This window comes from Pteropus medius, unplaced genomic scaffold (assembly GCF_902729225.1).
Source record: "Pteropus medius unplaced genomic scaffold, Ma_sr-lr_union100, whole genome shotgun sequence".
Classification (NCBI taxonomy): Eukaryota; Metazoa; Chordata; class Mammalia; order Chiroptera; family Pteropodidae; genus Pteropus; species Pteropus medius.
The window spans coordinates 34,153,500-34,179,849 of NW_024351730.1; the positions used below are offsets into that span (position 1 = coordinate 34,153,500).

Genomic DNA, 26,350 nt, shown 5'->3' on the forward strand with positions numbered 1-26,350 from the left:
ATCATTTTGTCATCTACATACCTAGTAACTGGAGCAAACAGCTGTTTTTCAACACAAAACACCTGACTTTCTGAGGTATGAACTGTCTGCCACACAGTCCCTGTCACAAGTCAACACATGTTCCTTCAGAGGAACAAATGCACCGTGTTTCTCAAGCATTTCCAGTGAAGGATTTCTTTTGGCAGGGGGATTGGATTTCTAATCGTGGGAAGATATGAGGCCTGAAGCAAACTGCAAAGTACCGAACTTCTTTGAAGTCTCAAGTCTTATCTTTAAAAATCCCCGCAAATTTTATATTCTCCTCAGCAATAAGTTTTGTTTAAGTACAGAAATGTTGTTTTAGTACAGAAAATGATGAAAATTCCAAGTTTTCCCTCAGAATATTTTCTTCCTCAAATTTTTAAAAGTATTTATTATATAGATTGGTGTTCTCTCATCATACTGCCCTAGTTAAAACCATAAATGTAGGGGGTATGGAAACATTCTCTCAAATTATCTGTTTTAAATTCCTATTTTAAGAAAAATTATAAAAAAAGCTATAAGGCAACATGGCTCTCAATAATGAAGAGATATAATTTACCCTTTTATAATGCAATGTACTGTTACTCTCCAATTGTTTAATATGCTTAATTTTATCACTCCAAAAGTAAATAACTCCCGCCCCCAAAGTAGGCTATATATCACCTTTTTTGGTATCCTCACTGAGCATATGAGGGCGATCAAGGCATTCATTAAGCTCATGACTGACCTTAGCTGAGAGAGATACCCCAAAAGTATTCTATTACATTAAAAATGATTGCCTATCAGTCGAAATGTAATGAATCAAGAGAGCTCAGTAGTAATATCAGAAGTGTATTTTAGCACTTAAAACTAGGAAACATTCCAAACTAGAAACCTCAATAAGTGATTGCTCCATGGTAAATTAAATTAGTATTGTCAAAATAATGTTAAGTAGTAATTATGCTCTTAACATCCTTTTAAAAAAGAAAGGGAATATCCTTTTAAAAGGAAAAAGTATATTTTGCAATAACTTCATATTTTAATTAAGGTGTTTTAGGTAATATTTCAATCATATTTTATGAAGTAATTTACATAGAAACATTCTCCTCATAGGCCAGAACTGTAAAAAAAACAATTAAAACAAAACTTGACTTACCATGCTTTGTCAAGTACTCCACTATATTCCCCACAATAGCTGGAATGCCATTCTCAGTGAGCCCCTGCTGTTGAAGGTCTTGGAGACTAACTCCAAATAACTTTTTATATGTAGAAGTCCTCTGCTCATTTAGTGGCACTGCCACTATCTTTTTCATGTCTTCTTTCAGCCGAACAGTTGCTTTACTTTGCTTAAAAGAGCGTAAGAAAAAAGAGCAGTCAGTCATATTTACCACAGGAGGTTGCATGGTTACGACAGAAACACCTGGATTAAAATGTGTTTGGAGACAGATAGTCGTGATCTTCACTTATTTTTACTTCAGCTCAAAATCTCTCACATGTTTGCTCTGTGTCACCAATGGCGCTCACTGATACCACGGTTAAAAGGAGTAAAAAATAATGAGAACTCTAAAGCCACAACTTAACTGTAGCTAAGAGAGGGAGCAATGCACTGCAGTTACTAAGATATAGTACTACAGTAACCAAGGGGTGTGACTCAGAAGTACCTGGTTAACAGGCAAATAAAACATTCATAAGAATGCTGAAACTCTATGCAGATCCTGAAAAAAATAAGAGGTTTCTAAAGTCAAAAAGTTATTTTAACTAGCTTTAATTTGAAATGTTAGAACAAAATCTATAAATGTAGAATGAACATGGCTCATATTTGATTACATCTGTGAATATTGGTAGTATTTTGGAGCACATAAAATCAACTCAATTTTGAGGTTCAAAATATGATATCTCTGATTGAAACAGCAACATGTCAGGTAGTCACAATTTAAAAAGTTTCAACAAGACTGTACGTATTATAAAAAGAGAATGCAGCTTACATTCAATTAACTCAAGTTACCAACACAATGAAAAATCCATACAAATTTGTTTCTTTCACAGAAATTTGTCTCCCAAGAAAGTGTTTTAAAACAAATTTTAATCTGGTTTCATGTAATTAAATGTGGGATTTTTAAAAAGCTTCTAGCCTAAATAAATGGTATGTATTTGTAAGTCTAAACACTGAAAAGAAAAGTGGCGAAATAGAAACAATTTTATTTGGGGATAGAGGCAGCAGATTGTAGGAAAAAATCACTTAATTAAAGAATGAGTGTAAAAACTAACCAAAGTGTAAATATTATAAGTATAAGCTCATGTAGCTGTTACAACCCAAAAGTAGAGACATTACTTCCATTTTAGAATTGAGGAAACAAAGATCAGTGTTAATAGTCACAGAACTAGTAAGAAGAAAATTTTATTCTGTTCTAAGTTGTTGCTCTTTTTAATTTAGATTTATATTAATGATATAGTGTAATCTGCACATAATTGTAGTAACAAACTATGATAAATGCTGTATGTGATCCAAGACAATTATACAAAGTTAATTCTATAATCTTGATTTTGAGTAGCGTCCCTGTAATGTAAATTTGATTTTGAAGTTTATAATCTACAGAATCAGACCAACTTCCATTAAAATATTTGCATCTTTAATAGGCCATATTTGAAAGCCAGATCTACTTAATGAAAAGTCGGCAAATGTAAAGTTACAAAATAGACTTAGTATGTATTAATATTATAGATAAGGCATAGTGTTAGCTACTATAGAGTAGTAGTATGGGCAATAACTATGATTTCTGTTACCAAGGAAATTATGAATTTATTAAGTCAAATTTGTAACATCTAATTTTTTTTTTCTTAGGGGATTAAAAATATATTAATCTCCTTCAACTGAACACATGGGAAATTTCAGTCAACCAGGTACATCTGGTAAGTAAGCAGCCAAAAAGTAACCAGTATTAAGGAAACTTTGAAAAAGTCTCAAATATAGCATAAAAACAGCTGAGCATATGGGCTTAAATTATACAAACTTTATCTTATATTTATTTTATCTTCTTACAGCATAGTAGTTTAGAGCACGCATTGCCAAACCAAGCTTCTGTTTTGAATCTCATTCTAATGTAATTGAACCTTGGACAAGTCAATTACATTTTCCCCACTTGTGAAATGGGGATACTATGAGTTCCTATATCACAAGAATATATGAGGCTGAAATGAGTTCATCAATATAAATGAGAACAGAGCCTGCCATACTCAGTAAGTACCGATTGTTATAACCGTCATTGTTATCATTATTCTTTTCCTTCCAGAAAATTACTGATTTCGTCTTTAAAAAATGTAGAAATACTTAATTCCTACAATGTTTGTGTAGACTGCAGGCTGCTGTTTGAGATGGCAGCATGGTCAAGACGTGTTTGGTTAGTAGACAGTCTGATGACCTAATTATTCTCCATATGTCTCTAATCTCTTAAAATACGACTTTTGAATGATAAAGATAAAATAATTTTGTATTTATGTATCAGAATTCTTTTAGTTTTTATTAAAATTCTCAATTTTTCTTAGAAATTTGTCTACATTTTAGTTTAAAACCATGAACCAATATTCTTTCCATTTATAGTCTCTGATCTGCCTTCTGTTCTTGAGTCAGAATTGCAGACAGTAAGTTGTGTCTCCTGTGAATAGTGTAAATAAGCAATCTTGGCATTATGGCTTAGAAAGTTTTCAAGAGACATGTAATTAACCTCACATATTTTGGAGTGATTGCAAATTAAACTACCTATTTCCTCAATATAGAGCCATCGTACATAGCAAATTTATATGTAATCATAGTAATAAAGGAACATCTGATTATTGTTTTTAATTGGTAAAATAATTTAGGTTAACACTTTTAAAAACATAAATATTGTTTAAAAACCACTGCAATTAAACAAAACAACTATATTTTCAGAGACATCTGAATCAATTCTTCAGTGGCCAAAAAATACATATTATAAAGTTTTGCTCATCTAGCCTACTTGAAGGAGCCCACTAACAAGACACAATATTAATACTAGTAGTTCATACCTAAACTACAATACTACTTCAGTAGTTTATACCTAAAGTATTAAAGATATATAAAAGCTTAGAATAAATATAAAATATCCTTTCTGGTAAGTAATAAATATTTATGAGTCCCTTAGTCATGAAAATATAATTGCGGAAATGAAAATTCCACATTTAAACTAAAATTCCATTTAAACTGAAATTATTTTTCACTTATACAATGATTACACCACTACCTCTTTATAAACGTCAATATCTACAGAATTTTAGCTTCTCATCAAATATACATCCTACCTTTCTTGATCTAATATAAGCCCAAAATAATAACAATGACTAATTGTGGTATTTTGTGTCAAAATTAACTGTTTAAACTTTGGTTTGCATATATTCTCATACTTGAGTATTAAACTGCACTTTATGGGGTGTGTACATGTGTAAAAACAATGAAAAGACAGAAAGGGTACCTTAAGGTTTTACTGCTAGAACAATCCATAGGGATCATTTAGTGCTTCTGCTATCACCTTAGGTATAAGGAAACAGGGCCCGCAAAATCTGTAGTAAATCAGTGAGAAAGGGCTGGGTCTAGAGCCCATATTTTCTGAATTGTATACCAATATTCGTTTTTATAATTAAGTGCTGGTGACCTTGTGTTTCTAAGCCTTTGTTTTTGATAGCTAAAAACACGCACGCACTAGGGCTATAGTAAATCTGTGCTGGTTTTGGGCCACCGAGTCTCCACATCCCCTTTTTTCTAATAACAAATTCTGACTGCCAATAAGATAGAAATTCAAGTTGTCAGAGGGTACACAACTGTACCCTTGTCGTGAAGAGTTTCGATAAGACTGCCACTCAAAATGACTGCCTTGCCTTTAGCAAGGCTAGGCTCAGGGTCTCCACCAGGTAAATCAGACCTTTTTTATTGCAGGCCACGGAAGCTTGAGTGGATTGTCACAAGGACAGAAAAATGGCTGGAGCAAATTCCAGCTGCAGCGCTCTCACAAGATGGTTAGATTAACTAACCATCAGATTAACTCTTGCCACCTGCATCACCAAAGCTGCTATGGTTCTTTAGCTGCTCTTTCTGATACTTGTTCCTTAGGTATTCCTTCCAGGTGGTGAGCCATTCTATAAAGTTCCAGAAAGGTTTCTTTGTGCTTAAGTTTGCTAGACTCCATTTCTGATCTGTAATACACACACACCCCTCTGATTAATAAAAGCCCTTTTTAAAAATTAAGAATTATCAGTGCAAAAAAAAAAAGAATTTTTAGAAAAAACGAAAATTTTTTCATTTTCAGAATGATGACTACGGCTAACTTTTATGGAGTGTTTACTGACTACGTCAGTCACAGCTTCAGATGGTTTCACTCATTAAATCCTAATAAAGAAATATTAAGAAGATACATTTATAATTCCATTTTACAGAGGCACAGAGGAGTCAAGTAATGTGCTCCAGGTTGCACAAGGATGTAGTGTAGCAAGGAGTCACCTGAGCAATCTGAGTACAGAGGACACATGCTGAATGTTGTCTCCAAATAGGAAATGGGGTGAATCAAAAAGCAAATGCGGGAGATTCCAGTGCATTTGCTAGAAATAAAAAACAAAATTCTTTTATGTGTTTTTTGGTCTCCTTAAAATAAAGATATGCTCAGAGACAACATCAATATTTCTGATATTAGAAACTAAATAGAGAATACTTTCATCGATCTAGTAAATAGCCTGGAGTTTTATAATAGCTAACATGTATTGAGTGATGCTTTTGTGCCAGACTCAGTTATAAGTGCTTTAAAATTAACATCTAAATCTTAAACTAATCAGTAGGTACTCTTACTATTCCCACTGGGACAAGAAAACTATGGCACAAAGAAAAAGCAACTTGCTTGTTTACACGACTCGAAAGTTTTAGAGCTAGAATGGAAATCCCTGGTGCTCTGGCTCTAGAGCTTGAGATCTTAACCACGGCGCACCACTGTTTCCAGACCCTTCGGTATTGGTGGCTCGATGAGGGCCCAAGGGGAACAACATTATTTTCAGCTCTCTGTTTGCAGAGTGTGAAACAAAATCAATTTTACACTACTGAAATCAATGACCTGTATTTCCTTAAGGCAATCTTCCAAGAATTTAAATACCATGAATTTAAAGTACTTTAAAGGGCAATCAGATTACAATGCTGGTTCAATTCAGAACTGTGCACTTTGAAACTCTTTGGAATTGGGGCTAGGACTAATAAATCTAACCAGGAATGTGTAGAATAGAAAGCCACTCAACCATCAAATAAAAGAGGTGCAAAGAAAGCACAAGATGAACTGGAGACATTGTTTTCCACAAAGGAAATGATCAAGAACTAATGGGGCATGTCAAAAAGACCCACAGGCCAGCTTAAACAGGCTCCTACTGGTCAAATTAGACAGCTGGGACACCAGGAGTAACAATTATAAGTGATTATAACATTGTATAAATAAAAATCCCTGAATCTACAGTGATACCAAGAAGAATGAAAGAATTAAAAAGTAAAGATCCTCTTTAAAGAATGCCAAAGCTAAAGACATAATGACAGAGTCAGAAAATCGCCATTTTCTAGAAATCATATAACAAATGATTCCATCAAGGATTATCAGTGGATACTAAATCAGGTGAAAGATTGTTGGAGAACAGAATTTTCACAGCATCAAAGATCACAAGCTATTCACAAGGGGAAAAAAATTATCTTTACGATTGATACTGGATGTAATCACCTTAACTCAGAAGATCAAATTTATCATTAGTAATCATGAGAGGAACTGACATTATGTGCTCCCGATGTGATGCAATGTGCAGAACATATTATTTATCAAGTATTCTTGCCACAAATGTTTAAATCGATTCTATTCTAGCCTCTAATTTAACGTATAGTTTACAGGAAACACAGGAGCTAAAAGAATAAGTAAAAGAGATCCTGTAAGGAAACAATTAGACAAATACAGAATGAGGGACATTCTAACATACGACTGGCCTGTATTCTTCAAAACATCACTGTTATGAGGGAAAGACTGATTCTAGATTTTAAAAAATTAAAATACACAAGCTTCAAATATATGAATCTCAACTGGTTTCTGGTTTAAAAAACAAACAAAAGATGTTATCTCTTTGGGACACCTGGGGACATTGGAATATTTGTTGCATATTAGATGGAATTATTCTAAATGTTTTAGGTATAACAGCATTGTATAAGAGCTAATTTATTCCAGCTGTAGTGTGTTCCTATTGAGATAGATGCTGAAGTAGAGAGTGTCATGTCTTCAAGTACTCTAAAAAATTTCAAGTACAGTGTCTATGAATGTATGTATATATGGATGTATATGCTCCACATATACATAAACAGACAGAGTGGGCATGAATACAGTAGAATGCTAATTTTTAAATCTAGTAGACAGTATATGGAGTAATCATTTTACTATCCTTTCAACGTTTATGAATGCTCAATTTTAATTAATAAAAATGGGAAAAAAACCTCTCAAAGAGACTCCCTACTAACAAAGAGTAACACCATTTCTGACAGCACACTGCAATTAAAAAATTAACAGTAGCTATTATGGTACTATTCTTATATAGGGGCACAGACGACATGTTAATCTGGATAGGGCTAGATCCTTGTGACAGACTTCCATTTGAAACTAGGGTACTGGAGTTTGAACCCTTGTTTTGACACTGACTTCTTAATGGGAATGTCAGCCTCCTTGGTCAAGTGTGTAGATCTGGAGAGGGGCTGTGACAATAGAGAAGGATGACCCATGGCCTGTGTCCAGCCACATTAGCTGAGTCGACTTGGGGATCACTGGGAAGACAAGAACTTTAGCCAGATCGCCCTCTCATTCATCCTGCTGACCTTATAAAAATTTTCATCTACACCAAGACTGGGACCGCATCTTATAAAAAAAATTCATGTACACCAAGATTTGGTTCTCATCTGTTAAAAACTGCAGTAACACTTTCCCTCTCCTTCCTTACTAAATGAACTGATTTTGTTTGAGAGAGTGGGACCAAAGCATCCAGTTAAAATACACCACCTTCCTTGCAGAACATCCTTCTAGATATGGATGGTCATGTCTAAATTTGGCCACTAAAATATAAATGGAAGTTGTTAGAACCACCAGAAAAACTCCCTTAAAGGAGACTCTCAGTCTGCTTCCTATACCACTGCTTTTTGCTCAGATCACAGATGTAATGCCCAATAGTCATGTTCTGACTATGCAGCAACCCAGAAGCTAGAAGCTAAGCTGTAAAGACAGTAAAAAGGGGGGGGGGAGGGGAATTTGCTTCATGATGACATCACAGAGTCTGTCTGGAATACCTATCTGTGGATTTCTTTTACATGGGGGGTGAAGGGAGTCACATTTTTCCAATAATACTGTCAGAATCTCAAGAATTATTTACTAAACATATTGCTAAATCAAGCAAATCAGAAACATTCTATAAATCAATTTTCCCAAATGCAGTTCATGAATTTTAAAACTCAAAACTCTTTGTTGGTATCTTATTAGTTATCCTTACATAAACATTTTGTAGCTTTTATATATTATCTATATGCATTGTAGATCTAAACAATGGTTCTTAACCTGGAATCCATGGATAATGAATCCATAAAAGTACACAAAACATATTTTTAGAAATTATAAAGACACAAATAAATAGAAAGATAATCCATGCTCATGGATCAGAAAAATCATTATTGTTAGAATGTCTATACTACCCACAGCAATCTACAGTTGCAATGAAATCCCTATCAAAGTAATGGCATTTTCCACAGAGATAAAACAATTCTAAAATTTCTATGGAACCACAAAAGACCCCAAGTAGCCAAAGAAATCTTAAGAACAACAAAGCTGGAGGAATCACTCTCTCTGACTTTAAATTATATTACAAAGCTAAAGTTATCAAACCACTATGGTATTAGCATTAAAAACAGGAACTTTCCACGTAGGGAGCCCCAAAATAAACCCATACATATATGGTCAATTAACTTATGACAAAAGAGCCAAGAATACACAATGCAGAAAGGACAGTCTCTTCAATAAATGATGATGGGAAAAGTGGACAACTACTTGCAAAAGAATGAATTCTAGGCCACTAACACCATACATAAAAATTAACTCAAAATGGATTAAAAACTTGAATATAAGACCTAAAACCATAAAACTCCTTGAAGAAAACATAGGCAGTAAGCTCCTTGACATCGATCCTGTCAATAACTTTTTGGATTTGAAACCAAAAGCAAAGGCAACAAAAGCAAAAATAAAAAAATGATCCTACACTAAACTAAAAGGTTTTGCACAGCAAAGGAAATCAACAAAATGAAAAGTCAACCTACTGAATGAGAGAAAAACAAACCCCAAAACAAAATGAACATCTGATTTAAAAATGGGCAGAATAGACATTTTAAAAAAAGACAGAGAGATGGCTAACAGGTACATGAAAAGGTGCTCAACATCACTCATAATCAGGGAAATGCAAATCAAAATCACAATTGAGATGTCACCTCACATTTGTTAGAATGGCTATTTTCAAAAAGAAATAACAAGTGTTGGTAAGGATGTAGAGAAAATGGAACTCTTGTAGGAATGTAAATCGGTACAGCCACTATAGAATACAATAAAGAGGTTCCTCAAAAAAGTAAAAATAGAACTCCATATGACCCAGCAATTTCATCTCTAGGTGTTTAGCCAATGGAAATGAAAGTACTAATTAAAAAATATATATCTACCCCATGTTCTTTGAAGAATTATTTACAATACCCAAGACATGGAAACAAGCTAAGTGTCCACTGATAGACGAATGGATAAAGAAAAGGTGTGTATGTACATACACACACATGCACACACACACATACACTGGAATACTGTTTAGCCATAAGAAAGAATGAAATCTTGCCATCTGTGACAATATCAATGGCCCCTGAGGGCATTCTGTTTAAGTAAAATAGTCATATAGAGAAAGATAAATACTATATGGTCTCAATTATATGTAGAATCTAAAAAAAAAAAAATACCAAGCTCATAGATACAGAGAATAGATTGGTGGTTGCCAGAGGCAAGGGGATGGGAGGTGGGTAAAATGGGTGAAGGGGGTCAAAGGTACAAATTTCGAGTTATAAAATAAGCCATGGGGATGAATGTCTGGCATGGTGACTACAGTTAATAATACTCTACTGCATATTTGAAAGCTGCTAAGAGTAAATTTTAAAAGTTCTCATTACAAGAAAAAAATTTGTAACTACGTATGGTACACATGTGAACTAGACTTGTGGTGATCATTTTACAACATATACAAATATCAAATCATTATGTTGTATATTGAAAATGTTATATGTTAACTATACTTCTATTAAAAATCAGAATCTCAAGATACTATAATCTGAAAAATTAAGATCTGGGAAGTTAAACACTCACTGAAATTAAAAGTTAGATTTAATTAAGATAAAATTTTTATTTTACATATTTTATATTTTAAGTATATACTTAAAAATAGATTGCCTTGTATCACGCTTACAAATAAGTTCAACTAATTTCAACTTAGACTTAAAACGATTAAAATGAGAAGTCTTTATGTTATTTAGTAGTATTGAAATGTTGAGAAAACTATTAAAATCAAATCCAATAAAAATCTGGTGAATGTTATCACTCCTCCTGAAACCACACACAGATTAAGAAGGGGATGAAGAAAAGTAACAGAAGATAGAACAGCTGCAAACTCCAATTTGTATGTAAGTGCCGCTACAGGTAAAGAAGGGGCAGGAAGCTTACGGCAGACATCGCACCAGCACTGTGAGAAGTCTGGAGAGGACCAGTAGGCGCACAGCAAAGGAAGGCATTTCGCATGTCTCACAAATATTTATTATCTGCAACTACGCTCTGAGAGGGAGCTTAACAGGGTTCAATTGCTTAGAGGAAGAAGAGAAAGGTGCAGAAAATGCTTACAAAGACCCTGAGGGGGCAGATATCAGAAAGCACCAGAAAAAGACCACCTAATAGTGAGTACATTACCTTGAAGGGCAAGTTTATGAAGTAAAAACAGTAGAGCTCTTCTGACCCAGGATACCTATTGAAAGGCAAAGGAGAGATAGGCAAAAAGGAGTCATTTAAGAAAATCGTCCTTTTGGTAGCAACAGAGGGAGTCTCAGGGCTGTGAAACCTGAAAAGCTACCTTGGCACCCCCACCACTACAACCCAATGGAATCTCTTGCTACTGATACTACAAAAATTTATCTCATTAGAATATGAGTAAGAAAAAGGAACATAAACGGCAACTATACAGAGACAGTCCTTTAAAAAAGTATAAAAATGCATCGTGATTTGAAATAACTCATCAGGAAATGTTGCCAAGAAGCAGATGGAAAGTGTAACCTAACAAAAGAGAACTAACAAAAGTGAATAAGGACACAAAAAGCACAGGCAATGTAAACAAAAGATAAACTGGATTTCGTCAAATTAAAAACTTTTGTGCATCAAAATACATTGTCAGCAGAGTGAAAGGCAAATCGCAGGAGAAAATACTTGCAAATCATATATCTGATAAAGTATCAATATACAAAACATGTAAAGAAGTACCACTCAACAACATAAAAACCAAACCCACTTCAAAAATGGGCAAAAGACTTGAATAGACATTTCTCTATTAGACAACATACAAATGGTCAATAAGCACATGAAAATATGCTCAATATCATTAGTCATTAGGGAAATACAAATCAAAACCACAGTGATATACCACTTAACACCCATTAAGATGGCTATTATCCAAAAAAAAAAAAAAAGAAAAAGAAAAAAACAGAAAATAAGTGCTGGCTAGGATGTGGAATAATGAACCTTTATTCATTGCAGAGAGAAATGTAAAACAGCACAGTACTGTAGAAAACAAGTGGCTCCTCAAAAGTTAAATATAAAACTATCATATAACCCAGCAACTTCGCTTCTGGGCATAGACCAAAAGCAGGAACTCAAGCAGATACCTGTACACCAATGTTCAGGGCAGCATTACCCCCAATAGCCGAAAAATAGAAACCACCCAAATATCCATCAACAGATTAACTGGATAAACTAAATGTGGTATATATTTGCAATGGACTATTACTTAGCCTTATAAAAATGAAATTCGGCTACGTACTATAACATAAATGAACCTTAAAAATACTACCAAAGTGAAATAAGCCAGATACAAAAGGACAAAAATTGTATGATTCTACTTATATAAGATACCTAGAATAGGCAAATTCATTGAGGCAGAAAGCAGAACAATGGTTACCAGGCCCGATAGGAGGGGAGAATGAGGAGAATGGGGAGTTATTATTTAATGGGTACAGAGTTTATGTTGGAGATAATGAAAAGTTCTGGAAATGGAAATGGTTGCACAATATTTTAAATGCCACTGACTTGTACACCAAAAAAATGGTTAAAATCATAAAATTTATGTTATGTACATTTTACGATTTTTTTAAAAAGTTAATGATGAAAAGATGCCACGAAGCATAAATACAGAAATTTAGGAAAGAGATATTCAGTCAACAGGATAATGAAGAATGGAAACTGGCAGAAATTGTGAAAAGGCAAAAAGGAAATGACAAATATATTTCAGAAGTAAAGACTAAATTATAAAGAGCACAAAGAGAACAGAAACCATTGATCGTCCAGTAAGAGACATAGAGGACATAAACGAGAAAAGCAGACATAACATTTTTAAAAAATCACAAAGATTAGAGAGGGAACTATAGAAAGCAGTTAAATGAGCTCCAACATATGAGTTATTAGAGTCCCCGAAGAAAAAAACTACACAATGGAGTAGAATAAAGTTATAATTCACAAAAGTTCAGTTCCAGACCACTACCATAAAGCAAGTATGTCACAATAAAGCAAGTCTTCATCTTCCTGGTGGAGGATTTTGCCTCCAGTTTGTAAAAATCACATCTGTGAAGCACAATGAAATGAGCCGTGCCTGTAGATTTTCTCAGAAGGTGGTCAAACTCCTAACAATCAAAGAAAGGCAAAAACAATAATGTGGTACCATTTGTCAGCCTTTCTATTCACAGAGATTTTTTTAGAAAGAAAAGAGAAAATATTAGTAAGAAAAAAGGTGGGATATAAAGTGATTCGCATTTCTGGAAGGCAATTTGGCAATGCCCAGCAAAATCTGGGGCTTGGTCCCAGGCTGTCCTCCTTCTAGCCATGTCTCCAACCACAGGAGAAAGACAAGTAACAGTGAGTGAGACTCATATCTTATGAAAATGAGACTTTTAAGATATTCACAATACACTATTACTTGGAGGAAGAAAGAATGCTATAAAGTACAATCTATTTTATAACTTTATATGTTCACAGTAAAAAAACTATAGTACATAAGCAAACATACTATGTTTATTTCTGGGTTATGGAATCTGGGATTATTCTTATTTTCTTTTACTTATTTGTACTTCCTAAATTTTCTGCGTCAGACATGTATTACTATTATGTCAAGAAAGATAAAAGGTTATTAGAAAAAGTTAAATTCTCTATATAAGAGAAAGTCAAGACCTACTGATTTTCAGCGATGCTTGATTAAAGGGGTCTGCAAATGCTCTCCTAAGAAACATATGAAAGTGAACAAAATTGTCAAAACAACCATTTCAGGTCTTTGGCAATTAACCAGAGGCAAAATAAATAAATAAATAAATAAAACAAAACACTTATTCATGAAAAACTGATGAAATTTAGTGAGCTTTTGTGGCAGCATTCCTGGACCTGCTCCCAATCCCTTCTACCTCCCAGGCTGGGTGCCAAGATGAGGAACCAGAAGTGAAAACTAGCTTTGGTTCTGGCAGAACTGATTTGGAAGACAAAAACCCCATATATCTGATAAAGGACTTGTACCCAGAATACATAAGAAGAACTCTTACAACTCAACAAGAACAAACAACCCAATAAAGAAATGGGCAAAATATAAGAACAGACATTTAACTAAAAATGCCTAACATCATTAGTCATTAAGAAGCTGAGACAGCACTAAGAAATTCAACAGAATGACTATTGAAAAAAAAAAAAAAAGACTAACAATACCATATGCTGTAGGATATGGAGAAACTGGAATTCTCATACATTGATAATGGGAATGTAAAATACTGCAACCATTTTGGAAAAGACTTTGGCAGTTTCTTAAAACATTAAACATAAATTTACCGTATGATCCAGCAATTCTTCTCCTAGGTACTTATCCAAGAGAAATGAAAACAGATATTCACACAAAGAGTTGTATATGAATGTTCATAGCATTACTCATACCACCAAAATTGTAAACAATCCAAATGCCTATCAACTAATGAATGTATAAACAAAATGTGATATATCATATAACAACTTATTCAGTATCAAAAAGGAATGAAATACTGATACATGCTACAACATGGATGAACCTCAAAAATATTACACTAAGTGAAAGAAGCCAGTAACAAGGGAACATATATTGCTTGATTCCATTTATAGCAAATATCTAGAAAAGATAAATGTATAGAAACAAAGCAAATTAGTTGTCTGAGGTTAGGGGTGGGGAGGGGGCAGATAATGGGAACTAACTGTAAAAGGGCATAGGGATCTTACTGAAATGATGGAATGTTCTAGAACTAGTTTGCAGTGAAATTTGAACAATTGGTAAATTTACTAAAACAATCATTAAACTGCACACTTTCAATAAGTATATTTGTGGTATGTAAATTACACTTCAAAAGAGATGTTAAAAACAAGAAAAAGTTCACAAGTAATTTTTTGCCAAAATAAGACTTTATGTTGGTAAAAAGAATACTCTAAAATTAATCTGCTTTTGGAAACATTCCACATTCATTATAGTAGCGCCCCTTATCCCTTTTCAATAAATCTAGATGAAATAGGTTCTGGGGTGGGTCACTTTTAAGTGATTACTGATGCTACACTTATGTATAAAAAACGTGAAAGCACAGAAACATTCGTGTGCTTAGAATCACTTGGTTATCTGCAGAAAAGAAGACAGCGCTTAACGTTGCTACTGATAAACCTTTCATTAAGCATTGTTGGCAGTCCTAATGGAGCCAAGGAGGATTCAAACAGAAGAGAATTGTTTTGCAGGAGGTTGCTATGAATCAAATTTTAAAAATGCTCTTGGAAAGGATATGCTTGCTATTGTTTCTCAACAAGTTTAAGCAGAATGTAAAGTCAAAAATAGGATTTTTTAAGTTACAAAGAGTTAAAATTCAGTAAGAGCTATAGTGTTAACCATTTTGTTTTTGTTAAAATTAAGACTTAAATGCGTAGCTTCAAAAAGCCAAAGGTGCTTAAAACGAATGCTTGCAGGCCTACAAGATTTACAGTGTAAACCACAGAAATAAAAATTGCTGTGAGATAATTTATTTACATTTTAACAAATTTTAAGGGAATCTTTACAAATTAAGACAAAAGTAAATTAACTATAAGACAATTTTATATCAAAATTCTCCTTGAACAACTGTTTTTCTTCTAGCACATCTTTTCCACTGCTACTGTCTACAAACAATTTTTCCTAGAATGAACCATTTGACTGAGTTCTATGGTATAATTTTAAGTAATTTATACATTTTTTTATACAACAGAATGGAGTAAAAATTTAGCAATCCCATACTAATATTCTAATTTTTTTCATTAAAAAATCTCTACTGTTTTTACGGCAAACAAGGCTACATGTACAGTTAAAATGTTAGCCTTCTCCGGGAGATCTATTTTATTAAGATCATGGCATCCTGCCTTCAGCTTTGGCTAGTCCTCCATGTAAAAGAAGCCCTAATTGAAGCAAGTACAGGGGAAAAAAGGCATGTGTGTGTTCAATTTCCAACAGTCTAACAAATGAAAAAGAATAATGGGCTGAGAGCTACACATTCTGGGGAGTAACACAATGACTCAGAATCCTAGAACACTGCAAGGGCATCTAACCTTGTAACACTAATTCCATGAAGGAACACCTATGACAAGTTGGCCCATGACCATTCAGCCTTTTCTCTCTTACTTTTGGTGACGGGGCACTGACCACTGCATAAGACAACAAGCTCAGGTTTTCAGACAGTAGAATCTTTAGATACTTCTTTCTACTGGGTTGAAACCGCCTCATTACATTCTATTCAGCTGTAGGTCTGCACTATGAAATTTGTGGGGAAAGTCTATTTCCTTTTATATATTAGACCATGTCAAGTAATTTATGTATTCCAATATATATCTATAAAACTACTGTAGATATTCAAACTTAATATTAATTGCCTTTATCATTGTAAATCAAACCAATCTTTATTTCTAGACAGCTACTGTTCTGTTCTTTGAGTAGTCTTTATTTTTACTAATTTAAATTTAATAAATACATGTGCTTGATCAAAACTCAATACACAAGAGTTTAATCTGAAAAGTCTTCTTATTCTATCCCTAAGAATTCTTGTTTCCTTGCAGAAATTTTCTATGCGTAATTAAGGATATACATGTATGTTATTTTAAAAAGCAAATATAACTCTACTACTGTGTGTACCTTTCTTTTGCTACTTGATTTATTTGGAGGTCAAACAGATTGGCACATACGGCTGTTTAATATTACATTACAGAGATACTATAATTGATTTAACCGATCTTATTTAACATTTAGATTATTTACAGTTCTTGCTATTACAAATATTTCAGCAATGAACATTCTTACAAACATTTTTACATAACTGTACAAGTACTTGTAAGATAAATGCCTAGAAATGAGATTGCTGGTTCAACAGGTACGTAAGTGATAAATTTTGATATATTACCACAATGCCCTACAAAGATGCCTCTGCAATTTACAATTCGATCGATAGCACGTGAGAGTGCCTGTTTCCTGTTCTCTCATCATGCCTGGTATTAATTTTTTTTAATTTACCAATATTGATAATTATTAATGAAATTAAACAATTTTCATGTTTATTAGCATTTGTATTTATGTGAAGCTCCTGTTCATAAGCTTTGCCTATTTTTTAATTGGGTAGATTAGATGTCTGCCAGCAGCACCTGGGGTTTATAATTCTTTGTTTACATTCAGACAGGATAAACATTATGTAACACAGGAAGCTGGGAGTATGGTGCTTTTGTCTCACTTCAACCCTTTCTAAGTAGGTAAATCTACCCTGTCTTTCCCTCCTTGCTTTGTACTGTGTTTTAAGTTGATTCAATAAATCAGCAACAAGAGTATCTTAATTTGGTGAGCCTTTGTGTACTCTGACCACAGCTCCTGCCTACACTGTGTGATATATATAAGGTAGCTGATGGTACCATGTGGTAAGGCTACAAGGAGCGAGATGCCCAAGTTAAGGACAAGGTTCCAAAGGCCTGGATACCCCTGGAACTGTTACCAGCACCAGCAAGACTTGGGCTAAATCAGGAAGAGTGGACCACTAGGCACTGATTATACCAAGAGAACTGATCCACAAATTCACCAGTCACAGATTTGATACCTGAACTCACCCATGAATAAGAACATCCAGAGTACAAGAATCTACACACATGTTCTAGGTCCCCTCGTTCTTCATCCACTAGAATATGCTAACTCTTCACTCTTACCCAACTTTCCTCAAAATGCCCAGATGACACCCTGGACAGAACAGCAGGAGGGGCAGGGAATCTGAAAGACTCAGGATTCACCTGAGAGAACCTGAGTCATCCAAAACTGACATTTAAAACTAGAAATGACTAAGACAATATTAATTGGCAAGTACAGTTTCCCATTCTGCCTAGGGATGATTTACTAAGAAAAAAGATTTTATAGTAAAGAACCTACCTCTTTGTACGCATGAGTAGCAATATAAGTAAATTTGTGAGCCCTCTATAGTTTTACTAACTGCCCTACCAATATGGAAATGAGGAAAACAAAAGAAGTGAGGAAGAGAAAGCTGGTTAGTCAGGACCGAAGAATGAGTATCTTTAAAGCAGTCTGTGCCCTACTTCAAGGATCTATAAGTTCTCTCTTTCTGTCTCCTCCCCCCTCAAACACCCAAATATCTTACACTCTATTGTCTGAAGACTATCTTCAGTTAGCAGGATATCTGTGCAGCTGCTACACATAAGATATGCCTACTAAGTACAAAGGTCGCGAACTAAAAAAAGACGTACATCAACCCATATGCATGCATCTATAGGTGACTTAGTTACTTTTCTGCCACAAACATTATTTTAAAAAGTAGCTATCTTTTTTACAGAACATCTATGTTTCGAATCCTAAAACTATAAATATTTCCTCTTACAGTAAAAGTGGGACAATCGCATCAGAGTGAATAATCTCATAAATGGTATGATTTTTATGTCAGTCTTAAAATTTTGTACAAACTTTGGATATAAATGAAGAGAAAAGATGGATTTCATACATGGGTCAGTTTGCACTTCAGTCAAGATTAGATCAATGTATGCAGGAGGGCAAGAAGGATCTAATCAGACAATCAGCGATGACTACAAATCTCAGGACAAATAAGTCAATCTGCTGCCTCTACACATTTCTAGTTCTTAAGTATTCCTTTTATAAAGCTGGGAAAATGCAGACATTAGTCTATAGTAAAATGCAAGCTCGATATTTACACAAAGGAAGAAAAATCAGATTTTGAAAGAAACTCTTTGGAGTGATAAAAAGATAACTACCTGGACACTAAAAGCCTCAGGGCTAAAAGGGAAAGACAGACAGACTGGCACACAGGATGCCGAAAAGTTCTGAGCGTGGAAATGAGGAAGTCGCCCTGCAGTTTTACTCAGAAAATTCAATCTCTGGGGCTGGTGTACCATCTGGTGACCATTCTGGGCCTATGTGTCAAAAATTGCCCAGAGATTTCTGGAAACTTTAGAATGCCATCATGACCTACAGCAAATTGCAGGTCTTTCTGAAACTTGAAAAAGAAAAATATAAGATTGGACCTAAATGTGATAAAACACAAGTGAGCAGTTAAGGTATAATAAAGACTAAGATATTCCTCATTTAGTACAAATAAAATGCCCCTTGGAATATACTACCAACTTGAAATACAAATATGTATGATATATTTCTCCATTTTCTATATATTGATATACAAATTTTAATTATAGCATTTTGTAAATTATAATTGGCAATACTTGGTTATTCCAAAAGTTCTGTATAAGCACCAACAGAATTACTTTGAAATTGATGAATTTCAGCCCCAGAAATATACACATTTTCCCCATGGATTTTATATCAATGTTATTTGTCAATGCTATTGTATTAAAACAAGCAGAACTTTCTACAGTTGATTAACAAATCACAAATATTTATCAACCAAGTTTTTCCACCATCACTTTCAGCAACCACGCTGAAACAAATTCCAGAATTACTAAATGGAAAAAGAATGTGAAAAGATGTCCTACACATACTCAGAAGTAAAAAATTAATGGTTATGTTAATTCTTTCTCAATTTAACCGTAAGATTTTCCCAACAACTACAATTGAGCATTCATATTTAACTCTTTCAGAACAAGAAAGTCTAAAATGCTTGAGAGTGCTCTACATTAAATCAAGATGACTTAACCAAATAAACTCAGCATGCATCTTCCTTCTTTTTTGAAAAGGAAAGTGGACAGAAATGCTGAATGTCTAAAATAATGCTTAATGTCCATTTGAATAGACAGGAATTTAAATAACAGATCTTCCCCCACCTCCTAAATAGGTAAAACAGAGTCACACAAATTTCTCATCAAAAACAGGAGGGCCCAGGCCTCCCCAGAGTCCTGGCAGTGAACAGACAGGGGCGGCCTATACTCACACAGATGGCGAGAGCTCCTGCCCCCATCCTCGCAGGAAGTGTCCGGTAAAACTGATGAAGACCAGATGAAAACATCAAAATGATAGCAAAATACTGAAATTCTACTCAGTGGATACGCTCTGATTTGAAAACCAGCTTCCAACCTTAAGGCCCCACGGTAAGCGAAGAGCAGCAGCTAACATTTTCGGAGGTATGGTTTTGCTTCTCATTTGGTTAAACCCACGTGGCTGGGAGGACTGCGTGGAGTTGAAATTTGATCCACAGCGTCTAGTATTAGCAAGGAGAGGGGAGTCATGTGACATGGGTCTTAAGTCACTGACATCCTTTTCTTAAACCTGACTTGCTAGCCACACAGGCTTCTGTTCAGAAAATGCTGATCACCTGATGGTATTTGTTAATAGAACTAACAGCGCATAAAGAGAAAACACCAACTTGCTTTCTTGTTGCTATTCATCTCTAAGAAAAATTCACATATTTACACGCAGGTTTAAATCTGCAGGCATATTCTTTTTAGAAGCAGTTTTCACTTCTCTTGCCCCTTAGAGACCAGTTAAATTCAATCAAAATTTTCTTCCCTCTAGTCTTATTCTATCAGAATTGTTCTAATTGAAAATGCTCTATTTTGTGTAGCTGTTACTTACTGCTTCTGATTACTTTAAAATAATCTTATTCGCATATACTGGTGATAAACATAAAATAACATGCTTCTATACATTCATAATTCTACATATGTGATTTACAGTCTGAAAAATTAGCCTCTTTCAGCAGTTTCCTACTACTCCATATGCTCTGTCATTAGAAAATCTGATAGATTTTACAAGGTCTATAGATTTTAACTGATAGCTAAAATAGCCATTTCACATAAGCCAGAAGAAAACTGTCCTTTTTAAAAAAAATTTTTATAACCACTTTTCCATCAAATCTGTTTTTACTGGTACATTTAAGACAATGCTGACTAATGTTACATGCAAAGTTCACTTGACCCAACTTTAAAAGACTTAAATTGCCCCAATAATAAAGACATATTAAAGATACATCTTGAGGGGAGGAGGTGGAAGGAAAGGAAAAACCAAACTCGGCTCCAATTTCAATACTTCCCTTCAAATCTAATATTCCTTGTTTATCTACAGCCAACCAACACTAACTGCAGCAGAGCCAAGACAGCAACTCTCATTGAGCAAGCCACAGGACACAAGTACATTTATTTTACTTCTATATGTGCACACAGAACACTGCGCTGACTCTACTTCCACACGGCAGAATGACACAATCCCAAGGCCATACAGGGAATGGGGGTGGGAGAACGGACACAATCTTCTTCCTTAAAAAAAAGAAAAAGAAAAATTGTTCTACTTACACCTTAATCTAGAATTCGTCACTTCTGCTTCCCATTCGCCAATTAGATAACGAGGCTGATTACTAAAGAAAATTATCATAAAACAAAATTTTCCTAATACTTTAAAAATTGATCTTCTTTATCTGATAAGTATTGTCAGTCTGATGAAACATAAAAGCTTAGAGATTAAGTTACCTAGAGGCCCATCATCCAACATCACCCAATTGATATTTATTACCTCCACAGAGGTGCTAATAAAGCAAAGATGAAGCAGTAAAAGAGAAGAGAGGACAGCCAGAAACATCTAACATAGCTATTTCCAATCTCTTTTCTATGCTTTTTAAAAACCAATTTAAATCAAATCTGATAATTTTATATCCTAATTTTTCTGCACTTAACATTGTATCAGAGGTATACTCACTTATTGTTAATACTGTAAACAATTTTAATCATGTGTAATATTGCATTTAGTCATTTTCCCATTTTTAGACATTTATATTGTTTCTGACTTTGTGTGTAAGACTGTAATGCTTTGTCCTCATTCTGATTTTTTTTCTAGTAGACTCCAGAATGTGAAATTTCTGGATCACAGAGAGTAAGAACGTATGCTAAGGCTCTGACATACATTGGCTCTAGCAGTTAATATTCTACAACCCACTCTGCAAGTTTAAATATTTTATAAACTATTTCCTAATTTAATAAGTGAAAATGATTTCTCATTTCAAAACTATTTCTTTTTTATTATCAGAACATTAAAGATATGAAAATTTTTTCTTAGGCATTTGTATCTTCTGTTCTGTGCATGCTTTGATCTATTTTCTTTATTCATTTATCAACTGAAGTCTTATCGGTAGAAGTATCTTTTATAGGGTTATTGTAAGGATTAAAATATTATCCATAAAAAGCACTTATTTTTATTACTACCTGCTATCATATGGTTTGATTATATATCTACTTGGAATTTATTTCAAAATATAGTAAAAGATGAGGATCTGTTGATTTGATTTTTATTTTTCATGTAAGTACTGTAACCCTGACTGTTAACTCCTCCAGTATGCAATCTCTCTAATACTAGAGCTCTTTCTCCCTCTCAGTTGTGTTTGAGCCCATGGTTATCCAGCTAGAGACTACACTTCCCAGCCTTTCATACAGGTAGATAGGACCATGTGACCATATACGCATTAACAGACATGAATAGGCTATGCGCAACTTCTGTGTCACATGCTTAATGAGACATCCCTTGCTCCACATTTACTCTTCTTCTTTATCACAAGCTGAAATGTGGGTGCACCAGAAACCTACCTTCAACTATGGAGAAGAAAAATGATGTACCAGGGGATGACAGAGTAACTAGATTGAATGGACTTAGCCTTCTGAATGACCTTGTGGAGTACAGCTACCTTACACGCTTAGAACAACTGAAATTTTATGTGAGAAATATAACTCTCGAAATGCTAATTATTTTAAGGTCCTGTGTGTGTTTGTATAAAACGAGTTTGCCTTTATCCTAATATGTTAACCAAATGATTCAGCCCATTCGATGAGCAAATTTTTCATTTCCCATTTGTGATACTATCCATAGTATATATTAAATTCATATACATACAATACATACACATGCACACAACAGAATATTTTTCAGGCTAATATAGTCTATCTGGTTTTTCCCCTAGTTTTATACCACTAATAGTTGAATAACTATATCTTTATAATTCATTTAAATATCTGACAAAGACAGCTTCCTCTCATTATCCATCTTTTTAAAATTTTTATTGCTCTTCTTTCCAATCTATTCTTCATCGTGAATTTCAAAAAACATTCCCTAATGTTAGAAGAAGTTAGAGCACCAAAAATTACATCTCTTGCTACTGTTTCTAAAAGGTAAATGTACATCTTATTTCTATTTTGGATATTACTATGTAAGAATGACATAAGTAGAAAAAAATCTAGTCCTAATTTTTATAACTTCTTATAGACCATTATAAAACAAAATTAACACTGTGCTTAACAAATTTTTATCCTTATTCTCTGCTATGACTAGATTTCACTTGCAAAAACAAACCTTGAATAGATCATTTAACAAAAATACACTAAAAGACACTCTTCAAACAATATTTGTTTCTCCATGGACTATATCTGAAATTCAAGTCTGAAATATTTTTTTCTGAGCCCAAAATGCATACAAGTGGTACCAGAGTCCAATCAATTTCAGAAACTTCTCTGAGCTATCATATCTGTATACTCCAGAGTATTGATTTACAAAGAGTCTCAAGATGTGCAAGCCACAGTCAAGAGATTTGCTGCTATGAGCTATTGCTTTTCCCCCAAAAGGGAAAAAGGGAATTTTAAAAGTGCTTTTCTGAAACTCTACTATGGTGGGCTAACTCCATGACTACTCTCAGAAATGCCAAAATACCACAGCAGAACAAAGGATGTCCTATTTTCAAGAAGATCCCTGGGCATTTTGGAGGAAGGTGTCAAGGTGACTTCACAACTGCTGTCATTTAAATCAGCTCTGACCTGCGGAAGCCTAATGGAGGAAGCTAAAAGGGATAGGTTATCCTTTAGCCTCCAAAAAAGCTAAATATGCTTCAAAGCCAAGTTCTCTGATGTCAGCTGGCAAAGCTAGCAGTTTTCAAAGGACAAAATCTCTTCAGCTGGAGTAGATAAAACGATGTTAAAAGAATAGCAGTAGCCTGCGGATACATTACTGCTAGCCACGTAGCAGGGACTAGCAAGCGTTAAGGGGTTTGGGCGATAGCAACAATAGCATGAATCATCCCGACCTCTTGCAAATGGGACATTGGAGGCTTTTTCGTTCAAATTCAATCTCTGCTCCAGCTCTAGCCTGACCCCAGCTATTTCTCAATGAGTATTCCAATCTGGCCCAGAATTGATGACATCCAACCAGACAAGATATCAGAAGTCAGTTAGTCAGCAACTACTTAGTATTTATGTACTCTTTCTTGGTCAGGGGGGTTCAGATATTTTGGTTTTTGAATCACTGACAGTAGATGCAATTGAGAGATTACTTGCTGTAGGTCAGGGGTCAGCAAACTACAGTCTGTGTGCCAAATTTAACTACCACAAGCCAAATCCAGCTACTCTAGACCAAATCTGGTCACACCCATCTGTTTACATGAGGCATATGGTTGCTCTGGCACTATAGTTGCCAAGCTGAGTAGTTAGAGACAGAACCTATGACCCGCAAAGCCTAAAATATTTACCATCTCAGCCTGTGTAGAGAAAGTTTGCTGATCCTTGTTCCAGGCTCTTACTGGACATGAGAGTCCTCATAAATCCATAGAAGACTAGTTTATGTGCTTTGGTTCCTTGGAAAATAGAAGGAAATAGGTCTTCCTTGCATTTGTTTATCTACTTTGTTACAACTGCCTCATTACCTGGGGCCAGGGTCATTTTTACCTAGTTATTTTTCTGAAAGATTTCCCTGAAAAGAGTCTAGTGTAAATCTTATGATCCCATCTCTGTTCTAAATTCTAGATGCATTCCCATTCCACTTAAGGAAAAAAAAATTACCACATTCCTAGGAAAAGATTGATTGTTCTGTAGCCATGGAAACAAATAGCCAACACAACTAATTTTAAACCTGCTCAATCAGCAACTTGCTTCAGTAAACCTATTGGTTTTGCAAGCCAGCCCATCGGTGACAACCCGTTATTTCTGGCCAATCAAGAACGGGCTCATTCCAATGAACTTATTTCTGAGTGCCGACCAATCAATAACTGTCTCATTTGAGTAAATACTCTTCATCAGATGATGTGAATGCCCTTGAAAAGCCACCAACCCCAATTCCACACTTCTAAAAAACCCACATAAGATAGCAGTCTGCTCTGCTCAGAATGACTGCCTGACCAGCAGAGGTTTCCCTCACTACAACAGTCAGTAAATTCCGCTTTGTCTTTTTTTTGCAGATACTGAGTATTGGTCTCATCATTCTTTGACACAACCCATAGCTTTGACACCCCAATTCCGTGGGTATTTATGTAAGCCCTATTGTTTGACTTGTATATCCATTACTTCTTCACTAGCTTGCTTACCATGCCTTCTTCCAACTCCACTTATGGTCCACCTTAACTCTCAGCATACCCCTGGCTGAGACTGCTCAATATAATTCCCTGTCCTCCACTGGAAGCCAAAGCGGATCCAATCCACCAGTCTTTATGGGAGAGCATCAGAACCCAGGCCCCTAAGAAATGGGCAACAAGGCTGACTTGGAAATAGGAATCACTCTATCTGTGATTATTTATTACCTCAACCCCAGGCAGAAAACAGTAGCTGCATTTTCCTTTGAAAAGTTTTAGTAATTTTCCTAGTAAGTTTGCTAAAGCCATAATTAAACTTTTTAATTTTACAAGCACTCATACAATACATAATGTATACCTATTACTATTCCATGGATTATAGCTAAGGGGGATACAGAGAATGGTATATTATTGAGCTATAAAATACATGTAAACAAAAAATTAGGATATAATTTGCAAATCTTGTGAAGGTATCCTGTTTGGCCATTTTGTCTTATATGCATAGTGATTTGAAAGGCTATGTACTTAGGTGGGAATTTCTATGGATAGCAATCAACACAAACACTTTAATATTTATTGGTCTTCACTTTGCCAGAATCACAGTTTATAATTACCTCATGGCCCGTGAAGGAACTTGAGCCTTAATCCATCAATTAGCAAATGCAATTCACTATATTGTATAATCAATTTTGAAATGTGTGCTGTTAACACTTGAAAATTAGAAGACAGGAAAAAAATGTGATGGATGGAAGTGATTGCAAGAAAGCAAGTGTTGAGCTGACATAGAAGTCATTGATTAGGATGGCTGAGAAAGGAGAGGGCATTCTAATGTGGGTCAGACAGACATCAGCATGAAAAAACAAAGGGGCTTTAAATAGTAAGATAAGAAATGTAAGCTGGATCTCAAACAATCAAGAACTATTGCAGATTCTTGAGGAGAATGAACAGCTTGATAAAACTGTGACAAATTAACCTGGAAGGAAGTCTGACTAGAATGTGTGAGAATGAGAAGGAGACTTACTACAGGTAAATGGACCCTTTTTACAACAATCCAGCTGAGATGAAGATGTCTTGACTCTAGATAGTGAAAGGTAAGTCGCATAAATTTTGTAGAAGGAACTCATAAGATGGATAATTGACTTTATGTAAAAGGCAAGAGAGATGCCATGCTAGTCAAATAAGAGA

General features: G+C 34.7%; 1 protein-coding gene across 4 annotated transcripts in view; it reads right to left on the minus strand.

Annotated features, from left to right (window-relative positions):
• The window catches only part of FAM13A (family with sequence similarity 13 member A), a 251,670-nt gene extending 231,630 nt beyond the window's left edge, over positions 1-20,040 (minus strand). For all 4 annotated transcript variants that reach the window (XR_005649223.1, XM_039845693.1, XM_039845694.1 and 1 more), the window contains exons 1-2: positions 19,787-20,040; positions 1,157-1,346 (exon numbers count right to left, since the gene is read on the minus strand). Coding sequence is in view for 3 of the 4 variants with exons in the window: in XM_039845693.1 (XP_039701627.1) it covers positions 1,157-1,346; positions 19,787-19,861 (265 nt within the window). In the remaining variant the exon portion in view is untranslated. The remainder of the gene's footprint in view (positions 1-1,156; positions 1,347-19,786) is intronic.
• Positions 20,041-26,350: the final 6,310 nt, after the last annotated feature.